The 16538-nt window shown below is 40.6% G+C and overlaps 1 protein-coding gene and 1 long non-coding RNA gene across 2 annotated transcripts; one reads left to right on the top strand and one right to left on the bottom strand.

Moving 5' to 3' along the window:
* Positions 1-14: 14 nt before the first annotated feature.
* On the top strand, positions 15-506 carry LOC108170138 (uncharacterized). The gene is made up of 3 exons (XR_003775154.2): positions 15-69; positions 244-392; positions 427-506. It is a non-coding gene; the product is annotated as an uncharacterized lncRNA (long non-coding RNA).
* Positions 507-12161: 11655 nt separating this feature from the next.
* Positions 12162-13528, bottom strand: LOC139189860 (uncharacterized). Its single transcript, XM_070809105.1, has 2 exons — positions 13263-13528; positions 12162-13176 (listed from the first exon to the last, which is right to left on the bottom strand). The coding sequence occupies exons 1-2, from the start codon at positions 13526-13528 to the stop codon at positions 12162-12164; spliced, it is 1281 nt and encodes a 426-aa protein (XP_070665206.1).
* Between the last annotated feature and the right edge of the window lie 3010 nt (positions 13529-16538).

Raw genomic sequence — 16538 nt, 5'->3', positions numbered from 1 at the left:
TTCTTTGAAATTGTGTTGCAGCTGTATTTCAGTCTTGTTGCTGTGTTTGTCCGTATACTGGTTATCATGGTAAGTTCTCGTTAATGCTTTAAGAGCAAAATCCTCATCTCGGTCTTGTTTTCTATCATATTTATGATTGTTGGTGCTTAGACCATCTCCTCTTTTATTTTATATTGTGAGATGTTATATCTATTAGGCTAAGTAGACTTGTTAACTAAAACAGCTATCGTTTCTTTACCACAGTTGAAGAACTCGGCCGAGAAGAATGAGAATAAGAAGAAAAGAAAGGATTGATGCTCCTCCTGTAACCCTGGTGATGCAAAGCAATGCAAAATGAGATCATCACTTGTCTATATAGAGTTTTCCATGTGACCTCAAAAACAAAATGTGTAGTTGATATATTCCCTACTTTTTGGTGGGTGGTAGACTGATAGTGATTGTCTAGTGTTGCTGCCGTTAAACTTCTACTTACTGTTTTGAATGACATCGTTTTAATTCGTGACGAAGTTTATTGTTGTGTTAATAAACTGGCTAGCTCCTCCATCTGCATTACTTGTATGTTGGTATAACAGGTTTCCGAGTAGCGATTTTGATACTTCCGAGTCCTTATGGAACAATTTTCGCCACATCCAATGATTGAGCGTGGGCGTAGCGAAAATCCAGATTTCGCAAATGAAATAATTAAAATTAAAATCACATTTGATGACTATCAGAGCTTTCTTGCAAAGAACGCTGATACTCCTCTTCTGTTTCCGAACTCACAAGGCAATTCCAGTCTCTATTAAATTTATTCCACTGCTTGTTTGACTCAAACATTTTCCTGCACTTTGACAACACATTTTTGTTAATATGTCATCTACACAATAAATGTTGCGCACTAGGAAATACAGACTTGATAAAATTCAGGAGTGCTAAATCTCGATCGGTGGCAATAACCCCAGGAAGACAATAGCCATGAAGCAATGTCTTTAATCTAGTCAGGGCCCAAGTGTAATTGTCTTCTTTCTCAGCCTCTATATACACAAAAGCAACTGAGAATGTCATATTAGTGGATGTCACACCCACAATTTGTAAGAGTGGAAAACGATAACTGTTAGTCTTATATGTGCAATCCATGATAAGTACATGTGGGAATGCTCGTAATATCTCAATACTAATAGGGTGAGCCCAGAAAATGTCAGTCACAGTATCACCACAACTTCTTGAAAGTGTTAGTCAAGGGCGACTCACAAGCAAGTGTTAGTCGAGGGCGACTCACAGTCTTACCTTCACCTCCTAAATCAGACCTTTTAATAATAATTACCATATTATTCAGCTTTCCCTGTTCACGAACCTATGTAATCAATGCATCTTTTCCTTTGAATATCTGCACGTAACACATATTTTATTTCGAAGTAAAATTCTAAAATTAACTAACACGTCAACGACACTATAAATATATAATTACCTCATAAGTTGTAAATTGATCAATATAATCCACCACACATTCTTGTCCAACCTCGTTGCCTCGATCAGAGGCATCATTGAATTCTTGTTGCTAAAAAATAAATGACAAAATTATGATTACAATAAAAAATCTTCAAGCTATGATTAAAACAAATGGACAAATATAGCTAACTGCAGCAATGTTTTCATATTACTGACTAAAAACACATCAAGCCCCATTTTATAGTAAACAACATACAACTTAAACTACCTTTCGGTTTCCTCTTACACAACAAATGGAGTTTGGAATATGTAGGACCAACAATAACTTTCATATTGGGAGGGAGAGGGAGACCCCCGAAAAATACCATCAGAGATTATCCTTGCTTTCTGACTTACAGTAATCAGGTTTATAGGGACAAGGCTCACCTAGATCCCGACATGTATCCCTCAAAGTTAGTAAAACTAAAGATGGCAATGGATATTTTGTAATCCAATAATTGCTTAGTGCAAAGATTTTCCAGTGCAGGAAACAATGTTGGAAACTTTGAGCCAATAAATCATTTGCTTCTAAAATGTTTTAGTCCTTGGGAAATCGAAAAATAAACCCCCAAAAGAATCAACAAGACTGCAGAATCAAGGTTCAAGATTTTTCTCGAAAAAAATCCCTTCACATCAGTGGCAATTCAATGGGAAAGTCCAAACTTCCTCAACTCGAAAAATCTTCCATAAAGCAAAAAATTATAAGCTCATGAAGGACTCACCACCCAACCAAACATGACTGAAAGATATACACATGCGGAACCAGAAACCTTAAAGACATCGTTCAATTCGACAAGTTCTAAACTTTAAAAAATTGAAATCGAACGAACAAAAAATTCATAAATTGAGTCATACCTTGGTTGGAGGATTCAAAACTTCAAAATCACCATCAATCAATAGAAAATTTTATTTCTCTATGAAAGCTATTAGGGTTTTAGCAGAATGAACGTATGATAAACAAAGAATGATCGTAGGATTTAATTATAGTGTTTGGGTTTATTGATAAATTTGAGTTTTATTATTAATTTCAGTTTGTACTTAATAGTAATTATGCAATAGGGTAAAATAGACAATTAACATTCAAAATTTTAAGTTAGGTGTAAAAAGAGGTTGCATGGGTTTAAATAAAATTTCCCTATATGTTGTTGTTTGTATGGATTGAAGTTGTGAACAAGTATATAAGTTCAATTCTTTACGTCTCTTCGACCTGAACAATGAAAGGTATAGATAACTTCCTGCACTCGAATCTTTTACCAAAAAAAAAATGCTTATTAGTAATATTATTGTCACTTAGTACTACAATTTAATTGTATTCCTCTTTACTATTCATTTGTAAGTGAGTGGTCGACAATGACGAATTTGAAACATATTATTGCTAGCTCATTGTGAAGCTAAGCTCATCATCTTTCCCCTTAGTGTAGATAATATATGTTGTTTAAAAAAAGTAACATTATTATATCAAGCCCTTTATCTAAAGTGGTCTTCATTGTTTGATAGAAATAGGGTTTAATTATGGGGCCCACTTCACATCCAACTTCAATGATCCAAACGATTTATTTTTCAAGTTGCACTTCATTAATCATCCTTGCAAAATATTAGCAAAATAAAAAATGTTTAAGGTATCTAATTGAGGTCAAAGAAATTGACAAACACTGTGTTCCAAAAAACATTGAAATTTTATCAAGACAATCAAATAGGTAAATGGTTTCAAGATTGAATTATCATTTTGCAAGGATGATCTATGAATAAAGACTTGAAAAATAAAAATTTCGGATCATTGAAGTTCAATGTAGAGTAGACCTGCCAACTAGTTCCCATTTTTATATTAAAAAATGGGGATCCCTTTGAATGAAGGCTATCATTATTTTATAGTGGCAATCGCCTTGTAATTTAAAGGATTAAGAATATTCACTTTTGCAGTTGGTGTCCTATGATGTATTTATTCTTCCCCGCAACACTTGGGTAAAAAGAAAAATAGTACTCTCGATGCCTATGGCTACTCTGACGGATGTACAAAACTTATTTATTTTTCAGGTGCACCATTAGAGTTTGCAAGATAGAATTTCAATAACACAATATACTTATTTTGCTTTGTCCGGGGTGGTCAATTGGCCAGCCCCACTTGTTGTGCACCAGTAAAGACAACAAAGAGAATTTCCATACATTGGATACTTATTTTGCTTCATTAGGCAGGTCGACCGATCACTCACGCTAACACCCCGATGTGCACCAAAGAGAGTCCGCATTTTTTCCACTGGATTTTTACTACCTAGCTAGGTTTTAACAAGGCACCCATCCTAAGCTGATCATACCCTTTTGAGCTCTTCTACTTGCGTCCAAAAAACGTATAGTTTTGACTTAATGCAACTTCTCACTTTTCTCCTTAGTCTATGAGTTTTATCCTACCTTGGGTTTTACCATAGCGAGGTTTTGTGAGTTTTACTTTTTTATGCATTATTCCGTTGATTTGAGACTCGCATTTGCTCATTGTGTCGACGACTTCATCAACTATACTTACTTCATCGCTGAAGACCATATGCGCCATTTGTTTCAGTATTTACACACTCAAGGGGGAGTGTTGCAGTCCTATTGGAATATGAATGTGATTGTGTAAATCCTAACATATCTAGGGATATCTTTTATATTCCCTTTAGTAGTTAATATCCTATTAGAGTTGTAATCCTAAAAGGGTAAAGAATTAACCTTCCCTACTACTATAAATAAAGGCACAATGGAGTGAAATAACATATACCCGCAATTACACATTTCTCTCATCTCTACTATTGCTACACCTTTCTCTCTCTATGACCTCCATAATTATTCAGTAAATTATGCCTACAACATAGAAGTGTTATTTGATTCAAAATATATAATATGGATTTAGTATAATTTTTTTTAATAATTGGAACAAATTAATTTACTTCTCAATTAATGCAAAATATATATATCACAAAAAAGGTAAATTTTTGGTATGATATGGATACAATTAATGCAATACAACAATTTATATATTTTATTTCACTTTTTTCTACAACTTTTAATTTGGAATAAATTTAGGGATTTGAGAAAGTGGCATGGGTATAAATAAATTGTATTAGTAGGTCAATTGTGTTCCGATGTGGCTGCAGATTTTAAATTTGGGCTTTTATTAGACGTTTATATATAGATGAGTTTTTATCAAGAAATCATGAATTGTAAGGGCCAAAATCTAAAGCACCCAAAATTATATGGAAACGAAGAGACGGATTTGGTATCAATATGGTTTTCTTTGGGTAAGAAATTAACCTACCAGGTTCATTTGAGTTCGAATATCATCTCGAAGCCTTTTCATCGTAACCCCAGTTACCGTCAATTTCCGACCGTCACTCCTGCAACGGGGATGATGTATATTGGAGTGAAGGGGAACACTCTCATCACAAGAAGCAGAAACATTGTGATTGAAGTTCCAGCCAATATGGAAGCCCCAGCAAACTCTTGGGACATGCTTAGCCCTTTGCCCTGCTGTATAACCAGCAACAGTCACCTGCAGAGGCAACAATCACATAAAGATCATAAAGAAACTGCACCAACAATTATTACAATTTGATGTTGTAGCAAAATAACGAGACGAGAACAAATAGAACCGATTATAAACTTTTAATCAGAAATATATATATATATATATATATATATATATATATATATATGAACACTAATGAGAGTCAAGAAACAATAATGGCTACTAAACCGTGCCATACATCCGGTTTATGTCACTCACGCTTGGATTTAATATAAAAGGTAGTTCAAAAGATGAAAAACGTATCTCTTTATTCTCTATCTTGATATCAATTATAAAAATAAGTGATCATAAATGTGAACGAGAGAACAAGACTCATGAAACACAATTACTTTTGTGTCTAGATTTCTAAATTGAAGCAGAAGAAAAACAGAGGCCTCTGCTTCTAGAAAATTAAAAAAAATAAACAAACCCAACAACATGCGTCAAAAGCTAAATTTATGAAAGGGTATTGACTATTGAATATTGACCAAACAATCAAATTTTCTCGGAAACCAAACACATGGCAAGAAAAGTTAGCACAAAAGAGACAATTACAAACCATGAAAAGGTAAGCCAGAACGATCCAAACGGCATTGTCCCGAGTGAAGATGAATTGAAGAACAAACCCGATAATCGAAAGCTGAACGAAGGCTCTAAAAATGGAGTAAATCATCTCTCTACCCAAACCCAGCTTCTCCACGTATGACAAGGCAACCGCCAGGAACACCACCACCATCCCGCCAGCGGCTTCACCATGCCCTTGAGAAAGTCCACTGTCGATGCAAATTTTCGCCGTCTTCAGTCTTAACGAAAATGCACCTGCAAAACAATCAACACCTTTGATCAAAGACCTAAGCCTCACGTACCCACGAGGTAGGAGGGAGGGGGTTAGGTCAACGGATCTCTGATGCCTAAGTTAATTTCTCTGAGAGAATAAAGTGTTTAGGGCTAGGGCTAGCCATATAGTGCTTAGCTCTCAAAATTTAGTAGAATATGAGGTATTTATAGGGCTAGGGTCAGCCATATGGTGTTTAATGGAGAGATATTCTATAATTATTTCCAAAATATTTAATTGGAGATAATATCTTAAGATAATAGGGTAATACTCCTTAATTGATTTAAATTAGGATTACTTACATGATTGGAGTCAATCTTCAATTAGGAATGCATTAAAGATAGGATTTGGGTAATTAATCCTTATCTTTGATTCCTTGCCAAGGGCAGATGAGTTGTGGGCAGTTGTGTTCAGCTGCTGAGTCCTCCAGGGATGTGAGCTGCGCGTGGGAGCATCTGAGAAGTCTGCCCATTTATTAAGGGCAATCTTGTCCTTCTTGAATAAAAGTTCACGTGTCACCTCTAGAATTTTTGGGATTATTTTAGGCTCCACAAATACCCACATACCTACTGTGTTGCACGCATGGAAAGGGTAGTAGGTGTAGAAATCTCAACCTGCTTGGATTTGTAGAATTATTTCCCAATTTGAACTTTATCTTCTTTCTTGATTTGGAGATAGATTTCTTCTAGGAAAAGGAAAACAATTGCCCCCAATACCTATTTAATTCTGCCTTAAGCAGGGGATTAAATAAATTTGGAGAACAATCTTTATTCCTACAAGGAAGAGAAGCCATAGGATATTTTTTTTCTTCCCCTTCCCTTAGCGTTCTTCTTTACTTGTCCTTGCAAAGAGTCGTCTCTCGTTGTTGTTGTCCTTTTCCGTGTCGCACCAAGGTAAGAAAAATTTAAATTTTCTTCTTCTTGATTTTTTGGAAACCTTGGGGCTTGAAAAATTGGCTTGGTGGGTGCCGAGATGCATGAATGGCGTGGCAGGGAGGCCACGGGCTGCAGGTGGCGCAGTAAGGGTGTTGGTCAGTGTGGGGAGACTGGCTCGGGCTGGGTTTCTAGGCTGCTGGGCTGGAGTCTGGGCAGGTGAGAAGGGAAGGAGAGGGTTCGGTGTGGGCCGGCCCTCCTGCCCGCAGGACCTGGGCCGTGAGGTCTAGGTTGCTTCTTGGGGCGCTCAGTACGTGGAGGAGAAAAGATGGGTGGAGGTGTGGGCCTCCCTTTCGTTGGGTCAAGCGAACTTGGGGCCGCGCTGCTCCTTGCGCATATATATATATATATATATATATATATATATGCATATGTCCTGCTTCTTCTCTTTTTTTTTTTCTTTTTTTTTTTTTGCAAGCTGTCTTCTAAATATTTTTCCTTCGTTTTTTTTGCAAAAACTTTGAGATGTCTTCTTCTGATTGCAAAAGTGATGAATACCCTCCACCTTTGTACCGTCAATGTGGTTTTTCTGGCAAGGTGGGCTACTTCAAGGCTGCACACATTAAGATTAATTCCGAAAAAATGTTTCAAGATTTTCTTGAGGCGTACAAGCATGCAATTCCATCTAGGGTCCATGTCAAACGGGTGGAAGGTGACAGTGATCGTGAACCATGCGGCGAGGGTGCCTCTGCTAGAAGGAGGGCCATCAAATTCCATATGTATTACTTTGTGTTGGGATTCACTTTTCCCATGTTGCATCTTTCCCAGGAGATTATCTGCTCCATGAAATGCGCGCCCGCTCAGTGTTCTCCAAATGCAATTCGTGCGATGGTGGGGTTCTCAAACTTGAGAAGGTTATTTAATTTTGGCTTGACCATAAATGAGTTTTGGTACTTCTTTATGATCGGCCATAAGGAAAGCGTGGGGCAGCTGAGGTCTCACTATAAGCTGCTTAATGCTTCTATCAAAGGCGATCATGAGATGGCGAGAGATACCTTGGAAGTGAGCGGAGGGTGGGAGTCTGATTCTTCCCCTGAGCTGCATGTTCTGACTACCTTTATCAATGGTAAGTGAATTGTTTCATTCTTGTCCTGCTTGAATTTTTCGTTGAGCTGCTCCAAGACTTCAATTTATTGATTGTTTTTCTTGCTTTTGCATAAATTCGGAGTTTGGCTCAACCCACAGGACCTTGGCAGATATGAAGAAAGTGCATGTCGCCTTGGGCATTCCTGCTGAGTACCGTGAGTGGTGCTGGTTGCTCAGCTCTCTTCGTCGAGAAAAAGGTGGCATGCCCTTGAGAGAAGAGATAAAGCGAATAAAGGACGAGGCGTTGGCTCGCCCGATCGTTGCTGTAGAGCCTGGTACCAATGGTGGTGGAAAGAAGAGGTCTTCCTCACCTACTTGTGAGCCTTCGGTTGAGAAGAAGCCAATGACTTCTTCTGTTGCTCGTGGGAGCTCGTCTGCTGCCGAGAAACTTATCATTGATCTAACCTCCCCCAAGAGGTGAAGATGACCGTTGAGCCTAAGCTTGTGAAACCTACTGCTCCGAATGTGACCGTATCAATTGCTAAGAGACTTGCCCATTGGAAGAGTTCGGTGATGCCTCTGGTGTTCGGGTTTGTATTGAAGCGTTTGTTAGGAGTTAAGTCTAGCTCTGTTTCTTAGAAGCTTGCCGCTATGAAGAGCGAGAAAGTGGATTATGCTGCTAAGGTGGCGTTTGGGCCTGTTCCTAATTCGACCATGACCGACTTGTCTGCTGAGAAGAGGAAATTTGCTCACACAGGCAGTTGTGAGAGATCCACTGAGTCCGAGGCAGGAGAGTTTCCCAAGGTTTGTGCGCTGCTGAAGGCTGACCTGCTTAAGGATGTCGATGCATACGCCAAGTTTGTTAATAGTGTTAGGAAAGTTGTCATCCACTCCGACTCCTTTGTGAAGCGTCCTGCCTACTCGAGGAGGTCCTCCTTGATTGCTACAATGCATAAGACTTTGATCCTAGCAGCTAAGTCTATGCACGTCTATCAGGATCCTGTCAAGTATGCTAAGGAGGCTGAAACGGTGCTGGTGGCTCAACTTCGCTCAGCTACTGAAAAGATCGAGAAACTCAAATTTGAACTCGTCGTTTTGAAAGGGTCTAATGTCTCTACCCCCAATTCTTTGCAGTTGGAGATTGCCCATCAGGAGGTTGCCCATTTGAATGATAAGCTTAATGTGACTCAGGCGATGTTAGAAGCTGCAGGAAAGGAAGTCAGTCGTATTTTTCGGTGGTCAAAGACCTTAAACGTGTCAATTCGAAGCTACGATCTGCTTGCTTTGCCAAGAACGAGGAGCTTATCTTCATGTATGCGGAAGTGTCTCGTCTCAAGGAGGTTGCCAGTATGCTTGAGTCCAAGGAGATGGATTTGCAAGGTGTGCTGTCTGTTAGCGAGAACCTGAAAAAGGAACTGGATGAGCTGCAGGGTGCTTACACTGGGCTTGTTGAGGAGAATGCGCAGCTGAAGAATGAGAAAGTTGGTCACGAAGTGACGTTTGCTTCTTGTCAGGCTGATTTCTACAAGCTTGGCTATGTGACCATCTTCTGGGCAGGCCTTCGGATTCTGAGTTTTCCAAGAAGGACTTCGAGACTTTCTCTATTTCTCCAGTTGACCTTCTTGATTTCTTGTTTGAGGCTGCATTTGGTAGAGTAGTTGAAGGTCAGGCAGTTGAGGCAGAAGTGGCTGAGGATGAGCTGATGGAAGCTTTAGCTGCTGGTAGCGGTGTGACTGCTGAAGGTGTGGTAATTGAGGAACTAGTGGTTGTGCAAGCTGCCAAGGAGTAGTCTTTTTGTTCTGCTTTGCTTGAACTTTGTTGGGCTTCGAGCCGGTTTATTAATTTGCTAGAAATTTAATAAACAGCTTTCCTTGTTTTTGCTTCATCCTTCCATTTTACCATGTTTTTTGTGAAACTTTACCGTACGACGGGCAGCTGGGTGAGCTGCTTCAACGAAGCAGTTGATCCCACGTCGTCACTTAGGTTTTAGTTTCAGCTTTGGGGCTTCGGGTGCCTTACCTGCTTAAGGCGTTTTGCAAAACTTTACCGTAGGATGGGCAATTGAGTGGGCTACTCCTATAGAGCAGTTGACTCACGTGGTCACTTTAGGCTTTAGTTTTGGCTTTGGGTAGCTTCGTGAGCTTTAGCCTTCCTGGGGCGTATTGCAAGATTTTTTATTTGTAGAGTTGTCAGCCGGACTCGTGCTTTTTGTAAAAAATAGAGAAGATCCGCGTGGCTCCTATAGTCATGACACTCGACTTTGTGGCTTCTTAAGATTTGGCCCTCCCGATGCGCATTGCAAGATTTTTTACTTATAGAGCCGTCAGCCAGACTCGTGCCTCTCGTAGGAAGCAGAGGAGGTCCGCGTAGCTGATATAATCATAACACTTGACTTTATGGCTTTTTGAGCTTTGGCCCTCCTGGAGCGCTTTGTGAGATTTTTTACTTATAGAGCCGTTTGCCTGACTCGTACCTCTTATAGGAAATAAAGGAGGTCCGCATAGTTGCTATAGTCGTGACACTCGACTTTGTCCTAGCAAAACTTAAACCATAGACCGTCGGCCGGAAATGCTGCTTGTAGGTAAGCAGGCAAGTCTGCGTGGTCATAGCAGATGTACGTCTCGGCTTACAGGCTACCTTAGGCTTGTAGTCGTAGGGTCAACGGCTGGGCGTCTTACTTATAGAAGTAAACGACCCGCGTAACCACTTCAGGCCACATCCTTGGCTTTTGAAGGTGTTTTTTAATGTGAGGTGTAGGCGAAGTCTTTCATCAGATACTATATCCTTCCGAGTTGCAGCTTTGATCCCACAGGTCGCTTAATTAGTATTGCAACACTTTAAAATCAAGCCACTTCATGAAGATTTGCACGTCAATGACATATCATCATATTCATACGACATCTTTCATGGGCAGGGGTCATTCAGTTGGCTACTTCAATTCTCGTGGAAAAACTATTTTGGCCAATTCTAGGAGTCGTCCGGCTCAAGTAATTGCTGATATCAGGGGAAACTGAGCAGTTATACTACCCATCCACGTCTGGATATTCCGGATATGCCATGTCTGAATGTGCATATGGCGTCTTCTGCTTGTCACATGGGTGGTTATGCCATGTCTACAAGGCAAATGGCATCTTACGCCATGTCTGCAGGGTAGCGGGGGTTCTCACGCCATGTTTTTCGGGTAGTTGGCGTTTTACACCATGTTTGCAGGGTAGCAGGGGTTTTCACGCAATGTTTGCCTGGTAGTTGGCGTTTTACACCATGTCTGCAGGGCAGCGAGTGTCTTCTGCTTATCGCATGAGGTGGTCAGTTTTTTTATGCAATTGGCCCAGGCTTGTGAATAATTCCTTCAATCTTCATTGAAAATAGAGGCTTTTATTAACCTTGCTCATAAGTAATCATGTCATAACAACTGATAATCCTCGGCATGTGAGGTATCTATCCGTCGAGCTGCTTGAGTGTTCAAACTTTTTGTCTTGAACAGGGTCCAAGAAGCGGTGGAAGGTCACACGTAGTACTTCCTCAGGTTGTAGGCATTCCACTACTTGTCAATTTCTTTGTCACTCATAGTGGTGAGGGTGTAACTGCCCCTTTCGCCTACTCAGCTGATCTTGTACGGACCTTCCCAGATGGGAGCCATCTTTTTGGAGCCTTCCCATCGGGCAATGATGAAGACTTTTCTGAGGACTAAGTCTCCTGACCGGAACTGTAGGATTTTTGCCCTCTTGTTGTAGCTGGAGATGAGCTGCTATTGATAGGCTGCAATGCGAGTGATAACCTTCTCGCACTTTTCCTCTACCAGGTCTAAGTTGGTGGCCATCTCCTTTTCGTTTTGCTCTAAATTTGGTAGTATAGTGCTGATGTTTGGCACCGCAACATTGGGAGAAATGATCGCCTCTGAGCCATACGCCAAGGAGAATAGAGTTTCGTCGGTTGCTTGTCTTTTGGTGGTGCGATATGCCCATAGAACACCAGGAAGCTCGTCTGGCCACTTGCCTTTTTTATCTGAGAATGTCTTCTTAAGGCAGTTAAGGATGGTCTTGTTAGATGCTTTGGCCTGTCCGTTGCCCTATGGGTATCGGGGCGTAGACATGTGTCGCATGATGCCATATTATTCGAAGAACTTTGCCAAGTCTTAGCCCACGAACTGTGGACCATTGTCGATAACAATGAAGTGTGGGATGCCAAAACGGCAAATAATGTTCTTCCATATTAAGTGTTCTATGTCCGTCTGGGTAGTTGTGGTCATGGGTTCAGCTTCGACCCATTTTGTGAAGTAATCGGTTACTACGATCATTATGCCTCTGCCTCCAGTAGCAGGCATCATTGGTTATACCAAGTCGATCGCCCACTGCATGAATGGTCATGGGCTCATCTGTGGGTGGAGTTCATTGGTAGGTAGTGAGGGCACGGGCTTGAAACACTGGCAGCTGTCACATTTTTGTACATAATCTTTGGCGTCTTGATGCATGGTCGACCAATAATAGCTAGCGTTAAGAGTTTTTTTACGCCAATGAGCAGTTTCCAGAATGATTCCCACAGACGCCTTCATGGATTGAGCTAATAATCTCAAGTCGTCGGGAGGCGATTGGTAGCGGAGATGTGGCCTTGAGAAAAATCTTCGAACGAGCATGCCATTCCATATGTAGTAGCATGCTGCCTTCATTTGGAGTTTCCTGGACTTCAGTCTGTCTGCGGGGAATGTTCCATTGACTAGGTAGTTGATGATGGGATCTTGCCAACTCAGGATTATGTTGATCTGCACCATCTTGACTGCTGGTTCTTCATCTATTTTTGGCTTTTCCAAGTACTCGACTAGAATTGAGCGCCTGAGTTGATAGTCTAATGCAAAGCCTAGGCTTGCTAGTGCATCTGCGTGGGCATTTTTTGTTTGTGGGACCTGAGTAAGTGTGTATGCCTGGAACGTTGCTAGCTGCTCACGTACCTTCTTGAGGTATCGGGCCATCTTTGGGTGCTTTGTTGCGAACTCCCCTGAAGTTTCGTTAGTGATTAGCTGGGAATCGGAACAGATTGCGAGCTTCTTCACCACTAGGTCGTTTGCCAGTCGAAAACCTGCTAGTAGGACTTCATACTCTGCTTCATTGTTTGATGCTTTGAAACTTAGAGTGATCGCCTGCTTGAGCATCGAGCCGTTTGGGGTAGTGAGAACTAGGCCTGCCTCAAATCCTTGATGGTTGGATGATCCATCAATTTGCAAAGGCCAAAAGTCTCCATGAGGTGGGGCAGGTACGGCTAGGAGTGCTCGGCTACTTCCGAGGCGCTTTCGGGCTGTGTGATTGCATCTTTTAGGCTTGGGGTGAATTTTGCTATGAAGTATACCAATGCCTAGGCTTTTATCGCCGTGCAGGGTTGGTATGCTAGGCCGTATTAACCAAGTTTCAATGCCCACTTCATCACTCGTTGAGAAGTGTTTGGACTGTGCAAAACTGAACGTAGTGGGTACCGGGTCATGACGATGACCAAATGCCCTTGAAAGTAGGGTCTGAGCTTCCGAGATGCAACAACTAGTGCCAAAATTAGTTTTTTAATCTTCGGGTATCTGGTTTTCACATCGATGAAAGCTTTAGATGTGTAGAATACAGGCAGTTGGGCCCCTAGTTCTTTTCGTATGAGGCAGAGCTTACTACTACTTTCGATACAGCCAAGTAGATATATAGGCTCTTCGTTGCTTCCGGTTTGGATAGTAATGGAGATAATGTCAGATACCATTTCAGGTCCTTAAATGCTTTCTCACACTTATCGTCTCATTTGTCCTTCTACGCCTTTTTGATTGCCTTGAAGAAGGGCTTACATCGATCAGTGGATCACGAAAGGAAATGATTGAGTGCGGCTTCTCATCCAGTCAGACTTTAGATTTCCTTCAAAGTTGTGGGCTCTTTCATGTCCAGGATGGCTTTGATCTGTTTTGAATGAGCCTCGATTCCTCGTTGGGTTACAAGGTACCCTAAGAATCGGCCTGAGGAGACGCCAAATGTATACTTGGCTAGGTTAAGCTTCATGTTGTATTCTTGGAGAATGGCAAACGTTTCTACCATGTTGCGAATGTGGTCTGACCGCTGCTTGCCTTTCCCCATGATGTCGTCGACGTAGACTTCCATGGTGACTCCGATTTACTTCTTAAACATTATGTTTACGAGTCATTGGTAGGTTGCTCCTGCGTTCTTGAGGCTAAATGGCATGACCTTGTAGCAGTATGTGCCTCGCTCTATCACGAATGCGGTCTTTTCTTTGTCAGGCTTATGCATAGAAATTTGATGCTGAGCAGCTGGTTCCCGAATGTTGTGTCAACGAGCAGATCGATTCGGGGAATCGGGTAATTATCTTTAGGGCATGCCTTGTTGAGATCAATGTAATCCATGCACATTCTCCATTTGCCCTTCTCTTTTTTCATCACTAGCACGACGTAGGCCAGCCATGTCGAGTGATAAGCTCATATTTATATATATTTTACATAAAATTTACTTGTCTTTTCTTAGTTAGTTCCTTATATTTTTGAGCTATTTACTATGTTTTTGTGTTTTGTGTGATTTATCAAGCAAAGAAAAGAAAAGTAGCACAAGTGAATTATTAAGTAACAAATTCGTCAAAACTGCCTGTGCAGATTATCTGACTTTGGAAGCATGTTACAAACAACTCAGAATGAATGAGAGAATGAGCCTTATATTCGTGGAAAGCTACGGATGTCTATTTTCTGGAGCAATTTACGGATTGTTAATCTCATTTTTCTAGAAGAAGTTATGGGCATTGTAACACTGAAAGGTCAGAAAAGGGCTAAGCAGATTTGGCTAATAAAAAGAGAAAGGCAACACATGGGCAAAGGAAACACACACACATGGGCAAAGGAAACACACACACATGGGTAGGAATTGTGTGTGTTTTGTGGTTGAAATGATGAAGCATGTGTGTGTAAATGTAAAGGAAAACATGGCAGAAAATGTGTGTGTTTGGTGGTTGAAATGATGAAGCATGTGTGTGTAAATGTAAAGGGGAAACATGACAACACACACCCACACAAGCTGCACATGCAAAGGAAATGGAGTGGTCCTCTCTCAAGCCTATAAATACCACCTTCCATCTTTGCCGTGAGTTCTCCACCACCATTCTCTCCAAATTCAGCCAAAAATCACCCCTAGCCACACCACCCATCAACCCTAAACATTTCCATACCATTCCCCATCCATTCTACACCATAAAAACCACCCAAAACCGTCCAAAACCTCTAGTGCCGCTGCTTGCAAGGAAGGAAAGAGAAGGAACATCTTGTGCCGTGCCTATGCCCAAGCCTTGGGAGTGTTGGAGCGTTTCTAGGTGTTTTCTATCTTTGATTTCAATGTTTAAATTAAGTTATCTTTGTGTAATTGCGAGTATGAGGAACTAAACCCCCCTTGGCTAGGGGGGGATTCAAAACCATGTTTATGCTTGCTATATGATTTGATTACATCCAGTTGTGATTCATAAGTTGTGAATTCAATTTACTTATCCGTTCGTATAAAAACTTATTTGTGTATGTTGGTTGAGAGTGCAAGCTTAATTTTCATGCATGAATTTGACGCTAGAATATAAGGGAGTTTCACCTAATCGTTATGAACTTATATTCACAAGTAGTGAAGGTTGCTAGTCACAATCACGTTAAGTAAATTCTTGGCATAAGTTTCATGCAAATCATAGTAACGAGTGCCTCGTCAATGCTTATGTTTTTCATAGAACTTAATGATTCTTGCTTGTATCTCTATTATGCAATTCATGTAGGGAACTTGTAGGGAATGTTTTGGGTTGTCGTATGCAATCATCCAACCTAATAACTTGTGGAAAAACTGAGGGTTAATTAATGCAATTCACGGTTAATTTGGGGCGTTGAGTATTCATAGTTTATCGAAAAGCAACTGGAAATCATTTTGTATGCAAGTGTGACATGTGTGGAGAAGAACCTCCTAGCTAGCCTTCCATCCATAAGTTTAATTCAAATTCATTTACAATCTGTTTTGTTTTACAAAGTTTGTTTTGTTTTCAAATTCGTCAAGAACCAATCTCCCATTTATTTCAAAGTGTTAGATTAGTTAGTAATCACTTTAGTTTGTGTTTTTAAGTGTCTTGAGTCAAGTCATAACCCAATTTCGTCCAATTTAGTGTTAGGTGTTCAAAACTGTCCAGAAAGTGTTTTTAAGGCAGTTTTGAGTGTTTATTTGCTGTTTTGAATCTTTTTGTTTATCTTAGTATTTTTAAAGTATAGTTTTGCATTCTTTAAGTCTAGTTTAGTGTTTTAAACTTTGATTTTACGTTTTCAAGTCAGTTTCCAAGTGATTTAGCAATCCCTCCTAATCCCCGGCCTAGAACGATCCCTACTTACATACTTTACTACAATTGATAAAAGAGGGTTTAATTTGTGTGCTTATATATTTCGCATCATCGAGTATGCCGCTTCCTCAATGAATTCGACCTCCAGTAACTTGTTGATTTTCGCCTTAATGATCGTCACTCGCTCGGGTGCGAAATGTCGCATTTTCTAAATTGCAGGTTTAGTAGTAGGGTCAACGTGCAGTTTGTGGCAAGCTATTGTTAGATCAATGTCGGGCATGTCAAAGGGTGACTATGCGAAAACATCACGATTTTCTTTAAGAAAAGCCGTGAGCTCTTCCTTTTCCTATGGGCTCAGACGTGAGTCTTTTCCGGTTAGTGGGGGTCAAGAATGATGTCTTCGGCATCTTCTTTGGGTTTCCAT

The sequence above is a fragment of the Malus domestica genome, chromosome 12 (genome assembly GCF_042453785.1).
Source record: "Malus domestica chromosome 12, GDT2T_hap1".
Taxonomy (NCBI): Eukaryota; Viridiplantae; Streptophyta; class Magnoliopsida; order Rosales; family Rosaceae; genus Malus; species Malus domestica.
This window is presented reverse-complemented; position numbering and strand designations above follow the sequence as displayed.

Coding starts and splice junctions, on each gene's coding strand:
- LOC139189860 (XM_070809105.1), bottom strand. CDS start 13,528: ATGGTATCTGACATTATCTCCATTACTATCCAAACCGGAAGCAACGAA. Junction 13,177..13,262: donor TTGGTCATCGTCATGACCCG/GTACCCACTACG, acceptor AATACGGCCTAG/CATACCAACCCTGCACGGCG.